At 40.8% G+C, this 16,503-nt stretch overlaps 1 protein-coding gene across 4 annotated transcripts; it reads left to right on the forward strand.

The window, feature by feature from the left end:
* Positions 1 to 569: 569 nt before the first annotated feature.
* On the forward strand, positions 570 to 16,443 carry dnm1l (dynamin 1-like). Of its 4 annotated transcripts, XM_072662904.1 has the most exons (20): positions 570 to 804; positions 4,083 to 4,227; positions 4,760 to 4,795; positions 6,708 to 6,754; positions 7,935 to 8,006; positions 8,106 to 8,192; positions 8,311 to 8,473; positions 8,576 to 8,696; positions 8,816 to 8,947; positions 9,063 to 9,269; positions 9,591 to 9,711; positions 9,902 to 10,057; positions 10,901 to 10,990; positions 11,089 to 11,181; positions 11,854 to 11,907; positions 12,341 to 12,412; positions 13,205 to 13,360; positions 14,417 to 14,526; positions 14,670 to 14,829; positions 16,061 to 16,443. In XM_072662904.1, exons 1-20 carry the CDS (start codon positions 703 to 705, stop codon positions 16,115 to 16,117), a joined length of 2,181 nt encoding a protein of 726 aa, XP_072519005.1. In that variant the 5' UTR covers positions 570 to 702; the 3' UTR covers positions 16,118 to 16,443. The 4 variants fall into 4 exon arrangements, with proteins under 4 accessions (XP_072519005.1, XP_072519007.1, XP_072519006.1 ...); XM_072662906.1 differs by lacking the exon at positions 12,341 to 12,412; XM_072662905.1 differs by lacking the exon at positions 4,760 to 4,795.
* The last annotated feature ends 60 nt before the right edge of the window (positions 16,444 to 16,503 follow it).

The following is a 16,503-nucleotide window of genomic DNA, read 5'->3' on the forward strand; positions in this document are numbered from 1 at the left end:
AGTTTTATAGAATTATTATAAAGGATCTGTAAACTGACCCCAGATTCGCTTACTCTTATATATGTTTGATGAATATGGACCATTGAGCAAATCCAGCATCTTTGGGTATATGAACTGAAGGTCGTAAGCTGTGTTACTGAAGTATCTTTTAATTGGAAAAATTAAAGCTTAAAAGTTTTGGGTGTAATCAACAAAAATCCATGAAACCTACCACAGGAATCAGGTTCTGAATGTAAAAGACTGACAGCAACTCTCAGAAAGTTTCAAGATATTTTAATGTGGTTCAGCAAACTGTGAATATAACGGTACAGTAATGGCCACTACGTTGTACCGATCTCTGGGTAAAAATGACAGGTTTTATTAATTTCCTGTCACTAACTGCGTTTGCCCTCGTACAAAAAAAACAGCACAGCATGCTCAAAATATTTGGGTTTCACTTCGGTTGCCTGGTCGCACGGAGTGAGAGTAAAACCCGCGGATGTAGTCCGTTTTCAGAGGATTCCTCGGCGCTTTAACCAGGAGTCTCCGCCTGTGAACTACAAATCCCACAAGTCCGCGCGGCAGAATTTGTGCGCAGTTGTTGCCCGCGCCGGGCTGTTAAATGGTGGCACCGTGAGGGACATTGGATGACTTTGTACCGTTTTGGGCAGCCTGCTTGACTCGCGAGTCCATTCATTTAGACAGGCAGCGTTTGCCAGGACGATGGAGGCTCTCATTCCCGTCATTAACAAGCTCCAGGACGTGTTCAACACAGTGGGCGCGGATATTATCCAGCTGCCGCAGATCGCCGTGGTAGGAACGCAGGTAAGTTAGAGCTCGCCAACGAGACGATTTCACTCTCGGTAGCGCTAGCAGGCTAATATTTTGATATTTGGATGCTCGTTCACTCAGTGATTAGTTCGTTTGCTTATACGATGCATTGTACTTAGCTAGCAGTGTACCTATTAAAATGCTCAGGGCACGCGAGCAGGCCTCTCCTCTTCGCTGTAGCTACACACTGCAGCTAGCTGACGTTAGCTTACGAGCTAGCCAGGTAACTTGGACTAAGTTGAATGGGCTGTCAGTTGCTCTGGCTTCTCTGTCTTTCTGTTTAGCTAGCTGTCACTTTTCAGTCTTTGCACAACAATAAGAGGGAGATCGGTTTATGCTGTTATACTAGATGCATCATTATACTCTATGAGTTCAAATCACAGCATAAATCATATGATCTGTCATATGATAGTCAAATAAAGTCAGTCAGGAGAAAGAAGGAAGAAAACGAGCAACCCTCCCAGTGACCCAAACAAAAGGTCTGCAGTTTTATAAAGCAAAATGTCAACAGAGGCTCCAGGTCCAGGTAACACACCATCACTGCATCCTTGACAAAAAGGGGCCTACTCCTCTATACCATGCACCTGTGTGTGTAGTCCTACTGCCCCTACTGTCCCACTATTATTATTATTATTTTTATTATTACTATGACCATTAATCATCATTACTCTCATTACTCTTACTATCACTAATATAATTATATTAGTTATACTATATTATGATAAGATAAGATAAGATAATCCTTATTAGACCCACAGTGGGGAAATTCTCAGTGTCACAGCAGAAAGGGATAGCAAGACACTCAGTTACAAAAAAAATGTAGATAAATAATTTGCACTATATACACAATATAAATAAGAATTAAAAAAGCAATAGCAATATTATATACAGGTTATTGCAAATATCAAACTCTTAATTGCACGTGTGTGTGTGTGGGGGGGGGTTGCACATAGTATTTTTACATTGAGGGACCTCTGTTCCCTGAACATGTGTGATCATTATATTATATTATATTATATTATGATATTCTGATTATGTTGCACACCTGAGCAGTAGAACGGGACAGGTCTCCCTTCTAAGTCTTGGTTCCTCCCAGTGTTTCTCCTTGCCACTGTGTCCTTTGGCTTTGCTCACTGGGGGTCTTAGGTTTTTATGTCTTGTTGATATCTTGTCCTCTTACTGACGGCAGATTCTGTAAAGCTGCTCTGTGACAAAATCCAAATCAAATTTGAGTACATTTAAAAAGAAATCAAATAAAATTCTATACTTTGTTTAAATTTATATATAATAATAGTTCTTATTATTATATTCGTCATTATTCCCTCATTCTGCATTTCTGAAAGTTTTCACCACATCTTTTGTTGAATGGAAAAGTAGGCAGACCTTACCTTAACATGGTTTCTGGACATGGTAAAAAGTCCACTTCTTAATCAGCTGATGTTTTAGGCATTGCAGGGCGATAGATCTGTTTGTCATCATGTTGCTTAAAGTGTTTGAGTAGATTGTGTGTATTGTGTGTATTTGACATGGTCAAAATATCCCTTTTTTAGTTTCCTACGCTGAAGGTCCCAAGTGTACAAGGGTGTCAGAAAGCCATATTTGTACGGAGCTGCTACCTCAAGGAGAAGATACCCCTGCCCCTGTCCTTTAGACGATTACAGTAATGGGTTTAACAGTACAGCTTATTTTGGCTAACTAGACTTTCACTCCTCAGTTAAGAGGATATGTCTGTCTAACTAGGGACCCAAACTCCGGAGCCACAGTACTACAAGGACAGTGAAGTGTTAGTAAGCTGTCTGGGCCGCTTAATGGCTGAACCTCTGCCAGTGAAATCGCATTTTGGGATTGAATTTTTTTTAGTTGTGGGATTTGAAAGCCTGTGAGAGCAGTGAAGAACATGCAGTGAAGCTGCAGACCCTGAGAACCACCCACATTAGTTTGCCGGTTGGAAATATTTTGATTGGGATGCACAAAATGTATTGTACCTGATTTAATTTGCTGTCTAATGCTGATCCAGATTCAGTTTTGGTTTCTGTATTTTATTGTTTATATATCAGGATTGAAATGGTCAAATATGTACATGCAAATATCTGGTATCAGCATCAGCCCACAGTTCCCATATGGGTGCATTGCTAATTTCACATTATACTACAATTTTAACTATATTCTCTTTGTTCTATAAAATACATGTTCATACATCCAACTTATAAGTAACAGGTGAAATGAGTAGCATTGATGATCTGGTTACAGCAGCACCTGTCAAAGGGTGGGATCTACGTATTAAGCAGCAAGTGAACCGTCCGTTCTTAAAGGAGAAGTGTTGGAAGTATATGAGCCACCTTGAGTACAACCAAATTATTGTAATGGCTACACGACTGGGTCAGAACATCTCCAAAATATCATGCAGGTGTCATGCAGTGGTCAGTACCTACCTAATGTTGTCCAAGAAAGAACAACTAGATCATGGGTTCCGATCTGGCCCAATCCCTCAGAAGAGCTCTTGGAACACAAATTGCTGAAGAAGTTACTCATGGCTATAACTTATGGGTCTAAGTGGTTTTGATGACATAGGGGGGATCTATACAGTTTTAGGCAGGTGGATTTAATGTAACACTTGATCAAATGTCTTTAAAATCAGGTTGATGTAACCGGCTATTAAGCTTTGAATGAAAAAGCATGAGCTGGTTGATCTTCCAACTTCTGACTGGCTGTAAATAAACGACAGGAGAGCTGTTCTTATGTCTAATACCCTTAAAAACAAACTAGGGGCTGATTTCCCAGACTGCTATTAAGCTGAGTCTTGGACTACAGAGCATTCTGATTGGTGATTCTCCATTGAAAGTAAAATTTTGTCTAAGACTAGGCTTAATTGGGAAACCTGCTCTAAATGTCCATCCATAAAATGTCGTGATTTCAGCGTTTTCTGTGAGAATAACGATATACTACATTAAATTAAGAAGCAAACGGACGTGGTTAGGTGCACGAATTCTATGAATTGCAGCAAGGAATTGCTGCCATTAATAACATGCATATGGATTGTGCATATGGGAATTGGAGAGATTGCTTACCTAGTGAAATCTGGTGTTTTTATATTTATACCCTATGGTATTCAGTCAGCACTGTGGGTCTATATAGAAGCACTGAATTTCAGTAGCGATGTGTGTTGAGTGACCATCTGAATCGCTGTATTGTTAGACTACAAGTGGCCTTGCGTCAGTACCTCGCTCTTGGTTGGAGTGTTTCTAATGTGACAGTGATCATCTTGTTAACAGAGCAGTGGGAAAAGCTCTGTTTTGGAGAGTCTGGTGGGCCGGGACCTTTTGCCTCGTGGGACCGGCATCGTCACACGCAGACCGCTCATCCTGCAGCTGGTGCACGTGGACCCAGAGGACCGCAGAAAGACAAGTGATGAGAACGGTACTCTTTCCCCTGCAGTCTAATCTCTCGTCTGTCATTTGTTTGTGTGTGGGTGTGTGGTGTGCTTCCGAATGGGCCGAATGCGCCGTATGCATCACCTCCCATTGTATGTCTCTGGTTAAAGCAGTTAGGGTTAGGCCAGGACTTGTGAGCAGCAACCTCTCCTAACAAAAGGAATGCCGTGCTGTGTGCTTTCACTTTGCTGCTCATTAGCTGCCCACACAGCACTAGAACAGTTTCCGAAGCTTTGCCCTCCTTTATCTAAACAATAACATGAGTGACCTCCATGTGCCACGAGCAGGACCACAGACACGCAGCTGTACCAGTGATTTGGGAATTGTATCCAGTTGTGTTGCTGCTAACCTCTCATTTGTACCAGGAGAAGCAAACAGGATGTTGTGAACACTATCCCTGTCAGCATTCGGGTCATTTATTGGCTTGTGCTGCTGCTGTGGCCTCTAGAGACTGCACTGCTGTATGGAGACACAAGCAGGCTAACCATGTTTCCTCTGTCATCTCTCTTTAACCGCAGACCCCAATGCCTGGAAAAATGGACGCCTTTACAAAGGTCTCCTTTTCCTTGTTCCTTGCCCTTCTGTTTGTGTTGAGCAGCTTTTATCTGTATCATGTTATTTTGCCCTTGTACTGCTTCTGTTGTCATTCATTTATTTGCTCGATTTGATTGAAGCACCAGTAGATGGCTTGGCGTAATCCAGATATTAGAAAGCTCAGCTAATGTGTGATCAGGGATCTCAAAATACTGATCATACTGAATTTAAAGAGGTAGTTTGGCCTACAATGTGGACGATTCTAGTTGGTTTGCCAATGCATTAGGTGTCTGAATTTGTTTTGTGCTCTTGATACGAGGCTAATATTCTAATAATGCACCCACCTATTAGCATCGCTGAAAATAAATCCTGCCTAAATCCTTTCACCCTTTGTTGATTTGTTAAGTAGTTTCGTTAGACTTGCTTGTGTGGTTTATGACACTGTTTAAAATATAGTTCAGGGCCAGGCAGCATTAGTAGAGGTGGGTAATATCATTTATTTTATTGTTCTCCTAAAACACTTTCTCATGATGGACAAAATTGCTTAGTGAATGCTGACCAAGCCCATATTTCAATACAAAGAACATAAGTAGTCTTGTTATAAAGGATTCAAACTCATCCAAATAGGTTCCGTATAGTACTTTGGGGTTCTTTGGCTATTATTTTATCTTTGGCGATAGTGGAACCGTTTTTAATGATCTATAAAACCACATACAGAAGGTTTTTCACCAATCAGAAGAACTGGCTGCAGTTTAAAAACTAACTAGAGTGTTTTACATGTCTGACAGAATGTAGGAATAAATATTAAGTACTGTGATATGATTTTGCTGCCATATCGCCCACTGCTAATTACTGAAACTCAAAACTGCCATGTCCTGACAGTAGTGTCAAATCTTAGACAACAAGGGAACCCACTATGAGGCTGCATCAGTTTAATGTTCTTCAGCTGGCTGAATGTGGTCCAGTAGTCTGTGTGGTTTGAGAAGCAGGCGTGGTCCATCATGCACTGCGTGGCCGCATCTGACTGAACAGATGCTTCCTATTGAAAACAAACGGTGTGTCGACACGCTGGAGCATGTAATAACACTAACAATAACAAGTGTCCATTACTTGTTAGCTATGTTAGCCCCATAGCTTCAATATGAAAGAACCAGACTTCAGACACCAAACATGTCTTGGCTAATCAGCTGCATTTTAGGAAAGTATGAAATTGTGTACATTTTTGGTCAAAGCATCTCTTTAAAATGCAAAGCAGGTTAGTTCGGACCTTAAATATCTGTCTTTCAGTTGTTAAGTACGTGGCCTATAGGGTAAATCAACGTGATGATTTCAGTAGGGGTCCCAAAAGTTTAACCTCCTTCTAGAATCACCTAATAACTGTGCTAATAGCTTGCTAACTGGCATTTCCCTTTAGAAGTAACCTACTTCAGGTGTGTGTGTGTGTGTGTGTGTGTGTGTGTGTGTGTGTGTGTGTGTGTGTGGGTGTGTGGGTGTGTGTGTGATGAAGGAAAGGAAAGCCCATGCTAAAATGCTTGATCCCCCATTATATAAATGGCTTGCTTTTCGGTTTGGTTTTGCTTGACATCATTTGCTGAACTGATGCTTCTTTGATTGATTGATACTTTAAGTCAACACCCCCCCCCCCCCCCCCCCCAATAAAAAAAAAGATGCAATGAAGGGTTTCTGGCCCTCAGAACCTGCATTGCAGAAGAATTAAAAAAGACAGGTTCTCCCTAGATCCCTGGTTCCCTGGTCACCATTTTTTGTGTATTCTCTACTCTTAAGAGTTTATTAATTGGCTGGTGAGGTAAAGTGGGTGTGTGAGATTATGGACCAAAACTTTGGGATTGGGAACCACTGCTCTGGAGACCCAGTTTTGATGAGAAGTACACCCTAATATAACATTTGCGCATATTTACTGTGTTCTTCCAGGTGTGGACGGCGAAGAGTGGGGCAAATTCTTACACACCAAAAACAAGGTATGTCTGCATTGTAGAGCAGAGTGCAGTCATGTGTCTTGATGATGTGCTGAAACTCAGTATATGTGAGTCTTAATCAAGTAACGCACTCTGAACAACACTGTTTTACAGCCATGTACAGTGTAATTACAGAAGATATTAAATGTTTATTATGGATATTTTATTTCTCACTTAATTTGTTCTTGATCTGGAGTCAGATCATAAGCACGCCAGCAAAAAAGGGGGATGTAGGCCTGCCCTCGTCTCTGGGGGATATTACTGAAACGATAGGTTTTAGATCAGGCCGGCTTCTCTGATTAGCTGGATGGCGTTTTAATTTATTTAATGTTTGGAATGAGTGGTGAGCACTCACTCCTATTGTGAGTCATCAGACAGTTTAAATATTTGCACGCAAAACCTCACTTATTTCTTATTTCATGATGTATTTGTTTATTTATTATATTTATCCAATACCTCCTTCATGATGAATTAATTAATAGAACTGTTGCAAATGGAATTAACTCCTCTTACGTTGACCTCGTTTTCCTGTAAAGTTCTCCATTTTGGGGATACAAGTTTTTTTTTTTTCTGTGACAACGTCAATACACATTCTGTGAGAGATTAACTAAGATGGGAACAATTGAACAATTTTTGATTAATATAGCTTTTATTAGTATTATCGATTCATCTAATGAGGCTTTTGTGTGTGTGATTGGTTAAAATAATGACTTGAAATAATTAAATACTTTCTCTTAATATTTAATTTTTTTTAATTATCTCCTGTAATGCTAGTTTAAGCTATTCTCTGACTAGTGTGTGGTTTGGGACACAACCCTTTTTTTTCAGCTGGTGCCGCTATTTTTGCGACACATCAATGCATGTTATGCAAATCAATGTATTTTCTTAATTGATAAGGATATTTATGTCAATGAGCCCTAATACACACACAAGCACACACAGTTATGGATTAAATGTAATTTCACATGAATGTTGGATTTGTCACACTGGATCACAATAGTTGCCCAAGGCCATAAAGGTAAAATGAGTAAAATGCAGACAGTGGCCCAGTGTCACATTTGCTAATGGACTTCGTTTGTCTGCTGCTGGTCTTTTTTCTTTTAATCTTTTGTTTTCTGCTAATATCAATGTGATTATCTTTCTAATTGTGAAACTTTTTTTTCTTTTTCTTTTTTAAACGCAGGTCTACACAGATTTTGATGAAATCAGACAAGAAATTGAAGCTGAAACAGAAAGGATTTCTGGTAACAACAAGGTATAGATGTTCTGTCACCAACTAGTAAAAGCCTGTATAAACCTAAAATGCTTGTAATATGTAAATGCTTGTTCACTGACCTTTAAACATCGCTCCCAGGGCATTAGTGATGAACCTATCCACTTAAAGATCTTCTCCCCTCATGTGGTTAACCTCACACTGGTGGATCTGCCTGGTATCACGAAGGTAATTCCTCCAATAAGCATCAGTACTTCATGTTCTATCCTCTAAGCTTTCTTTACTTTAGAAGAAACTCTGTGGTGTTGATATTGATTGCTGTGTGTGTTTGTGTGTTTCTCTGCAGGTTCCTGTCGGTGACCAGCCCAAAGATATTGAGATCCAGATCCGTGAGTTGATCCTGAAGTACATCAGCAACCCTAACTGCATCATCCTGGCAGTCACAGCTGCCAACACAGACATGGCCACCTCAGAGGCCCTTAAAGTGGCCCGTGAGGTTGACCCTGATGGTCAGTTCCTCTCTATCTCTTTCTCATACTCTCGCTCTCTGAGGCACCTGTTTTGTTTTTGTTTTTTTTGTTTTTTTTAATCTTGCGTTGATGTCTTGTTAGGCCGAAGGACATTGGCTGTAGTGACTAAGCTGGATCTGATGGACGCTGGTACAGATGCGATGGACGTACTCATGGGCCGAGTCATTCCTGTCAAACTGGGGCTTATAGGAGTTGTCAACAGGTGAAGAAAGAATAACAGAAACGTCTGTCATTCATTGTTGCATTCAGCTCTTCACAAGCTACTATGGTCAGTAATATGCTTTGCTCCTGAGCTTATTGATGCTCTGTGTGGTTATCCAGGAGTCAGCTAGACATCAACACCAAGAAATCTGTGGCTGATGCCATCCGTGATGAGTATGCCTTCCTTCAGAAAAAGTATCCCTCCTTAGCCAACAGAAATGGAACCAAATACCTGGCCAGAACATTGAATCGGTAGGTGCAGGTTGTTTTTTCAGTTCATTTGTAGAGTGTTCCCAGTTCATCAGAGCTATTCAGATGTCTCCACTGCTATTAGTGGTAACGTTTTTTTTTTTTGTCTTTGTCTCAGGTTGTTAATGCACCACATTCGGGACTGTCTACCAGAGCTGAAGACCCGTATCAATGTCCTGGCTGCTCAGTACCAGTCTCTGCTCAGCAGCTACGGAGAGCCAGTCGAGGACAAGAGTGCTACCCTGCTGCAGCTCATCACCAAGTTTGCTGCAGAGTACTGCAACACTATCGAGGGAACGGCCAAATACATAGAGACCGCTGAGCTGTGAGTAATTGTAGCCAGAATCGCCTGGATTCAGTGGAACACTGAAATAGCCCTCTATTTTTGGGTGAGGAGAGCTTGTATTTGAAATGCAACTTTAGTAGTTTTCTTTAGCTGAGATGCAGAAGACCTGCCACATCTGCTTTGCCAGACACTGTTCCCAACCAGTTTAGGAAACGGGTTTAACCTGACAGTTTCCACCCCTTGTTCGGCTCGCTGCAAACTACAGAAGCTACTTTGGTGTAGTGGGTGGGACGTTGTACGTGAGAACAAGAGGTGCCAATTCTTGCATAATGCTGCTTTAATGCCTTGCTTGTATTACAGGTGTGGTGGTGCAAGGATTTGCTACATCTTCCATGAGACATTTGGAAGAACACTGGAGTCAGTCGACCCCCTCGGTGGGCTTACGACCATAGATGTTCTCACAGCTATCAGAAATGCTACGGTTAGTTGGTCGAGTTAAACTGCCATTCCGTAGAGCCTAGAACCTAAAACCTAGAGCCTGACTGACTGTAGGATGAAATGTTTTGCTCCAGAGCATGTTGGGAAATGTAGTTTGGACTAGAAAGGGTCCCGGATGTTCTTTGTATCATGGGGACAGCTGGGTCATTTTGTGTCTGTGTGTCCGTGCGCAGGGTCCACGTCCTGCTCTGTTTGTGCCAGAGGTGTCATTTGAGCTGCTGGTAAAGAGGCAGGTGAAGCGTCTTGAGGAGCCCAGTCTCCGCTGTGTGGAGTTGGTGCATGAGGAGATGCAGAGGATCATCCAGCACTGCAGTAACTACAGCACCCAGGTGAGTGCCTCTGTCTGTGTGTTATACATTTCACACAAACATAAAATACATTAGATATGTATATTTCCATTTTTCTCTTTTCTCTCTTCATGTGCGACATTGGAAGTTCAAATATCAGCTGATATCAATCCAGGATTTGTTCTTTAAGAACTACTAAACTGTAAATGTATAACATTGTTGTTGACTTTTACTTTACTGACATATTATAGTAGGCTATCATCATTTTATTTATTTAGCTTCGGTAAGTTGGTGCAGACAATATTGAACCAAGTTGTGATTTTTATTCACAGTTTTCTACACTAAATCCAATGAAACAGCTAATTTTGCTCTTTTTTTAATGAAACATGAAGTTGGACAGTGTGTTCTGACTATATTCATAAGATACTCAGGACAGCTTATTGTGACCATTTACCACAGTAACAATAACATGTGACATATTGCCTAGCCCTACTACTGTGTATGTGTGTAGGGGAGTGAGATCATGCTAGATTTGTTACATGGTTGCATTGGATTAATTTTTTTTTTGTCCTCTGATGTTGGCCTGACACCCAATTATGCAGATATGCTTTAATCAATGTGCCTCACACACAGATGCCCAGCCAGTAGTCCTTAATTGTTAGACTTTATTGGGATGACCTGTGCATTGCTTATCAATTATATTAGATAACTATATATTTCTCACTGGTTTTATTTGTTACTATGCCATTTTCCTCACTAAAATCTGTTCCTAAATGAGTTTGAGCCGGTTTACTATGTGAACTATTTTGAGGATGGCATGTTGGCACTGAAATTGCTTTGAACAGTATTGAGATCAGTATTAAGAACAGTATTTTTTTTTTTTAGGAGTTACTGAGGTTTCCAAAGCTCCATGATGCCATAGTTGAAGTGGTCACGTCTCTTCTGAGAAAGAGACTTCCTGTAACTAATGAAATGGTGGGTTTCTTCATGTTCTTGTATATTGCCAATACACCGGCCTTCAGTTCAGACATTACAGATGTACTGCTTTCTTAATGGAAGATGTTCTGTTGCAGGTTCACAACTTGGTGGCTATTGAGTTGGCATACATCAATACAAAGCACCCAGATTTTGCAGATGCTTGTGGACTCATGAACAACAATATTGAGGTTGTATTAGAATCAGAATCTGACTTTATTGGCCAAGTATGCTTACACATACAAGGAATTTGTTTTTGGTTACAGTAGCTCACAGTGCACGATTACTGACATTACAGAAGTAACAAACACACCCAACCTACACACACACACACACACACACACACAGTGACATACATGCACAGACACACCTGTAAACTTAACATGTGCAAAGTTGTATATTTAAAGTAAAGTGCTAAGAGCAGCAGTAAAGAACAGTGCAGACTGGATTAAATAGATATAAATATGGAGAACAGAGGAGTCACTGGTTGAGACGGTAGTACAGATTGTTCTGAGACAATCAGATAAATAAAAGTGCAGTACAGAGAAAGGAGAGTGAGAGAACATCTGGATAGGATGTATGCATGTAGTAGACTGTATTCAGAAAGTAGTGTTGTAATGTTCAGCTGTTCATGAGTATGATGGCGTGTGGGAAGAAGCTTCTCTGTAGCCTGGAGGTCTTGATCTTCAACTGGCTGAAACGCCAACAACACCTGAGGGAAGATGGGAAGGGAATTACTGTTGCAATACACATATGTTAAAGCAGAAAGTGACAGAGTTAGAATAGAAATGTGACTTCATATTTTAATTTTTATTTATATTTATTTTATTTATTATTATTATTTTTTTATGTGCTCTGCACAGGAACAAAGGCGGAACCGAATGAGGGAGCTTCCTTCAGCTGTACCACGTGATAAGGTAGTGTACTAAATCTCTCCACAGTCAGCAGTCTGGAGCTTTCTTCTTCCATGCAAACTCTTTCAGGTGGAAATCCACTAACATCCCTTTCTCCCATTTCTGTGCTCCCAATCCTTCTCTTGGAGAATCTGCCTTCCTGCAAGTTTCACCTCCAACCCAGATCTCCCACATCTGATCCAGCTTGTCTAAGCACTTCTGAATACAGTAATTAGCTGGATCAGTGGTGGTGTGTAAGGGCTGGAGCTAAACCCTTCAGGAATGTAGATCTCTTATAGTAGGGATGCTATACCACTGCTTTACTTGGGCAAGTAATAGAGTTGTCTTCTCCTTTTTATTCCTAATGAAAGGCTTCTAATATAAAAAGGGCCCCAAATAAGTCTAGTGCTAGTTCTCTTACAAATGGCTCAGTCTTGCTCTGCCTTTCTCTCTGTAGTCTCTGAAGGGTCCCGGTGGGCAGTCTCTGTCCCCCAGTGATCAGCCCCAGGCTGATGGTGATGCCCTGAAGGTGTGTGGCGCACACTAGTTGTGTGGGCATGGCATGGCACGGCACGGCGCTGACCCCAACCCCCTCACCCTCTTTCACACCCTCCTGCTTTCTCTGCAGCAGCCTGACTGCATGGCCACTTTGACTATTAAGCCAGCCCTAACAGCTTTGTGTTCAGTTTTGGTCATTTCCTGCCAGGATACCATGCAAAGTATCTTGTATTTATTATGTAAGAGAGTGCTTTTTTCTTTTCTTTTTTTTTCTTCTTTTTTTTCTTTTCTCCCTCTCAAACCTATTCCGCTTGTTTGCATGCTCAACTTGAGCTGGTTTCTCCTTCATATAAAAATGATAGCCGTGAATCACTCCAGGATGCCAGACTGTTTGGAGCTCAGTTGTTTGAGCGTAGTTTTCTATGAACTTGTAATGTCACTGAAATGTACTACCGGCACAGTGTTGGACATTCTCAGCTTCAACTACCCCTTTTTACAAGTTTGCTTTTGTCAATGTATTGCAAAAAATCTTGGTACACTTGTGTTGTGTGTGGGTTTTTTTGGGGGGGCGGGGGGTTTCCCTTTCCTTAGCTTAACTTTTGGTGTTGCACATGTTGACCTGACCCTTCAACCCAAGGCCACATACTTTTTCCATACACCAGAATTATGGAAAATGCATGCCTCAGGTTTCGTGCTGTGGGTCAATCTGGTTGCAGTTTATTTAGTGTGTTCAGAGACTCACAAACACACCAGTTGCTCGTGTCAAGGAACTGCTCGCGATGGATCAACCTCTCTTCATCTTTCTTTTCGTGTGCATTCTCAGGCTGCAGGCACACAGGGTGATCAGGAAGCAGGGACAGGGAACTGGAGGGGCATGCTGAAGAAAGGAGAGGACGGCCTGGCAGATGAGAAGTCTAAACAGCAGGGCCCTCTACCAGCCAGCCCACAGAAAGGCCATGCAGTCAACCTACTTGATGTGGTGAGTTTATGTAACACACTGGGTTTTCAACACTTTCATAAACTACATAATGCTTTAACGTATTGAACTTCAAGAGCCCATATAGAGGTGCACACTTCCGTTCTTCACTCCATCATGCATAATAGTTTCATAGTGGTACATGCCACTATGGTACTTGGTCATTATAATTGCTACATTGTCACTATAAAAGTCTTTATATATAATTGAACCACACTGTTGTCATCATATGAACTAAAAAACGGAAACAATAATTGAGAAGACTAGAGAAAGCTGGTCAAGGAAAGAAAAAATGAAACCTATTGGCATGTTTTTGTTCATGGAATGACGAGATTCTGAATAAAAAAAAAGGTTCACCTAAATCTGCACTGCTTAATGGGAATTTTTAACATTTTGTAGAAGCTAAACATTTTATTTATATATATATATATTTAAAATTTATTATTATTTTATTATTATTATTATTATTATTGTTATTTTTGACTGCAAATGGTCATCTTATCATTGTACACATAGTCAGGCAAGGGGAAATATAGTATTCCGAGTGATTTCAGAAAATGAAAAATGAAATGCCACGGCATAATAAATCCATGTTATTTCCTTTCTGAAAATATTTCTATAAACATATTCGTTCTGTTTTTTTTTTTGTTTGTTTTTTATATATAAACCTTATTTTACCTGCATAATGTTTTTTTGTGGAGTGGTTGACAATTCGTTAGCGTCTTCGAGTGTCTAGTTGACATTCAGTGGTGTTAATGTTTTGCATGGATTTATGTGTATTTTGAAGGCATTGTGCTGTAAATAAACATTTTGACAAATTTAGTTTAAGTTTGGAATTTATGTTTTAAGGTTTAAAAAGCATTTCAGAAACTCTGAAAGAATCCCACAGTTTCATGCCTGTCTGTGTTGATTTCTGTTGTATTTACTAGAAATTGGCTTGCTCTTAATCTATTTACGAAGACATGCAGACGTGTGCATGCACGTGTTTTCTCAGCTGCTTTGTGGGCTGCATGCACGCAGTGACTAGTAGTGACTTGTTTTGGTCTTTTTTTTTGCCAGCCTGTCCCGGTTGCCAGGAAACTCTCGGCTCGTGAGCAGAGAGACTGTGAGGTCATCGAAAGACTCATCAAGTCCTACTTCCTCATCGTACGCAAGAACATCCAGGACAGGTAGCGGCTCTCTCGCTGCATAACGGTCACAGATACGCTACGTACTGTACTCAAGAACATACTGGCGTGACAGTGAAATCTGCAGGTGTATTTAGTGTGTGTGTGCGTGTGTGCTTATTATTGGCTTATTCTCTTTCTCTCAGTGTGCCGAAGGCAGTGATGCACTTCCTGGTAAACCATGTAAAGGACAGTCTGCAGAGTGAGCTGGTCGGGCAGCTTTATAAATCGGTGCTGCTGGACGACTTGTTGACTGAATCAGAGGACATGGCCCAGCGCCGTAACGAGGCTGCAGATATGCTCAAGGCAAGCTTACTTTGTCACCCCAATACCATAATGTCCCAGTTAAATCTGACTAAATAACAGTGTAAAAATCTTTGAGTTAAAGAACACTACACACAATATGTTCTGTTTAACAGCATGGGAAACATTTCATTGGTGGTTTCATGTTTCCCACGCACAATGTGTTGATGGCATTTACAACAGCAATCTCACATTACAAGCACAAGAGCATTTTGGTGCCTACATAAATGCCTCAAGTGTCCAGAAATAGCTGACTAGAGTAGCTTAAACCCATACTCAAGTAAAAGTATTGCCACTTTAGTAATTGCTACTTTAGTACTTTTTTTAATAACATTATTATAAATATCCGTCCAAAAACAAACCAACAAACAAAACTGGTTGAGTAGAAGAAGAACAGCAGTGGGTCAAAAACTCAGTAACTTGCAGATGTTGCTACTGTATCCAACTAAAGTTGTTAGAATACCAAATGCTACTTGAATATCAAATATTTATCCCAAATTCTGAGCTACATGTTCTGATTCGTATTTAATACAGAACAATTATCAAAATATCTTCATTTAAATGGTTTTCAATACAGAACAGAGCTTAAATAAAGAATTGAAAGTATTGACAGTTCTGACCTGTTTACACCTTGTATTAATAAGCACATTGGTTCTTGGCTAGTATCTGGATCTAATTTGACTGGGTTCTGGATTCTGTTTACACTTGGGGGTGGGGGGGGGTTGCTTATACTGTTGCTGTTCCCAAAACTGACTGATTTCCGCTTGTATTAAATGTGGAAACAGTCAGCAAATATAATGTTAATGACTGGTGTGAACAGACTCTCAATAGTTCGTGCAACTCTACAGTCAACATAAGAACTGACACTTCTTCTGTTTTCTTCTTATTGATCCACTAAAACCCCTCCAAGGTCAGAGGTGTGATCACTTGCAGAACTTCAGAAGACCAGAATAATGTGCTCAATCCTAACATTACACTGAAAGTAAAAAAAGGTATTAGTAACTAGTTGGTAGCGGGTTAATGGCTCAGCTGTAACTGCGCAACAAGGCGATTCCTTCTTTATCAAATTTTTACTTGAACACGTAAATGTAGCGGGTTACTACCCACCTCTGGTCATGCCTGATGGAATCCGTTTAAGAAACAAAACATATAAATAAGACTTCATATTTACATTGAATTCAAGTGTTTATTTGTCTGCTGACAGCTAAGCGTCCATCACCCTGTATGTCCGCAGGCCTTGCAGAAAGCCAGTCAGGTTATCGCCGAGATCCGGGAAACACACCTGTGGTGAGGGGACCTGCCTGTTGCACAGCCCCTCCCCCATCGCCCAGCCCACTGTCTGCGCTCAGTCCTGCCTCGCAGACCTCTCGGACAGCCAACTTGAAAATGCACTGGTGTCAGTTTGTGTGTGAATATATACTTTTATTATGTTACATGCCATGGACTCTCATTGAAGTACACTGAGGGCAGCACATATCATCCTGTCACACCCGCACACCGTCCTCTTCTGAGTCTTCAGTAATGTAAACAACCACGTAAGCCTCATTTCTGTGTGCGGCCTACCAAGCAGTGTGTGTCCCAGATGTAGCTTCGATTAAAGGTAGTGATGTAAAAACAGCTGCTGATTTCTGTGTTTTCTGGGTGTCTGGTTTGATGAAAAAATGCTGGTGGTCACTT

This window comes from Salminus brasiliensis, chromosome 19, assembly GCF_030463535.1.
Source record: "Salminus brasiliensis chromosome 19, fSalBra1.hap2, whole genome shotgun sequence".
NCBI lineage: Eukaryota > Metazoa > Chordata > Actinopteri > Characiformes > Bryconidae > Salminus > Salminus brasiliensis.

What these genes read in the sequence shown, in the direction of transcription:
- dnm1l (XM_072662904.1), top strand. Translation starts at nt 703, where the DNA reads ATGGAGGCTCTCATTCCCGTCATTAACAAGCTCCAGGACGTGTTCAAC. An exon ending in CGCAAGAACATCCAGGACAG is followed by an intron (nt 14,527 to 14,669) that starts GTAGCGGCTCTC and finishes TCTTTCTCTCAG; the next exon opens with TGTGCCGAAGGCAGTGATGC. An exon ending in AGGCTGCAGATATGCTCAAG is followed by an intron (nt 14,830 to 16,060) that starts GCAAGCTTACTT and finishes GTATGTCCGCAG; the next exon opens with GCCTTGCAGAAAGCCAGTCA.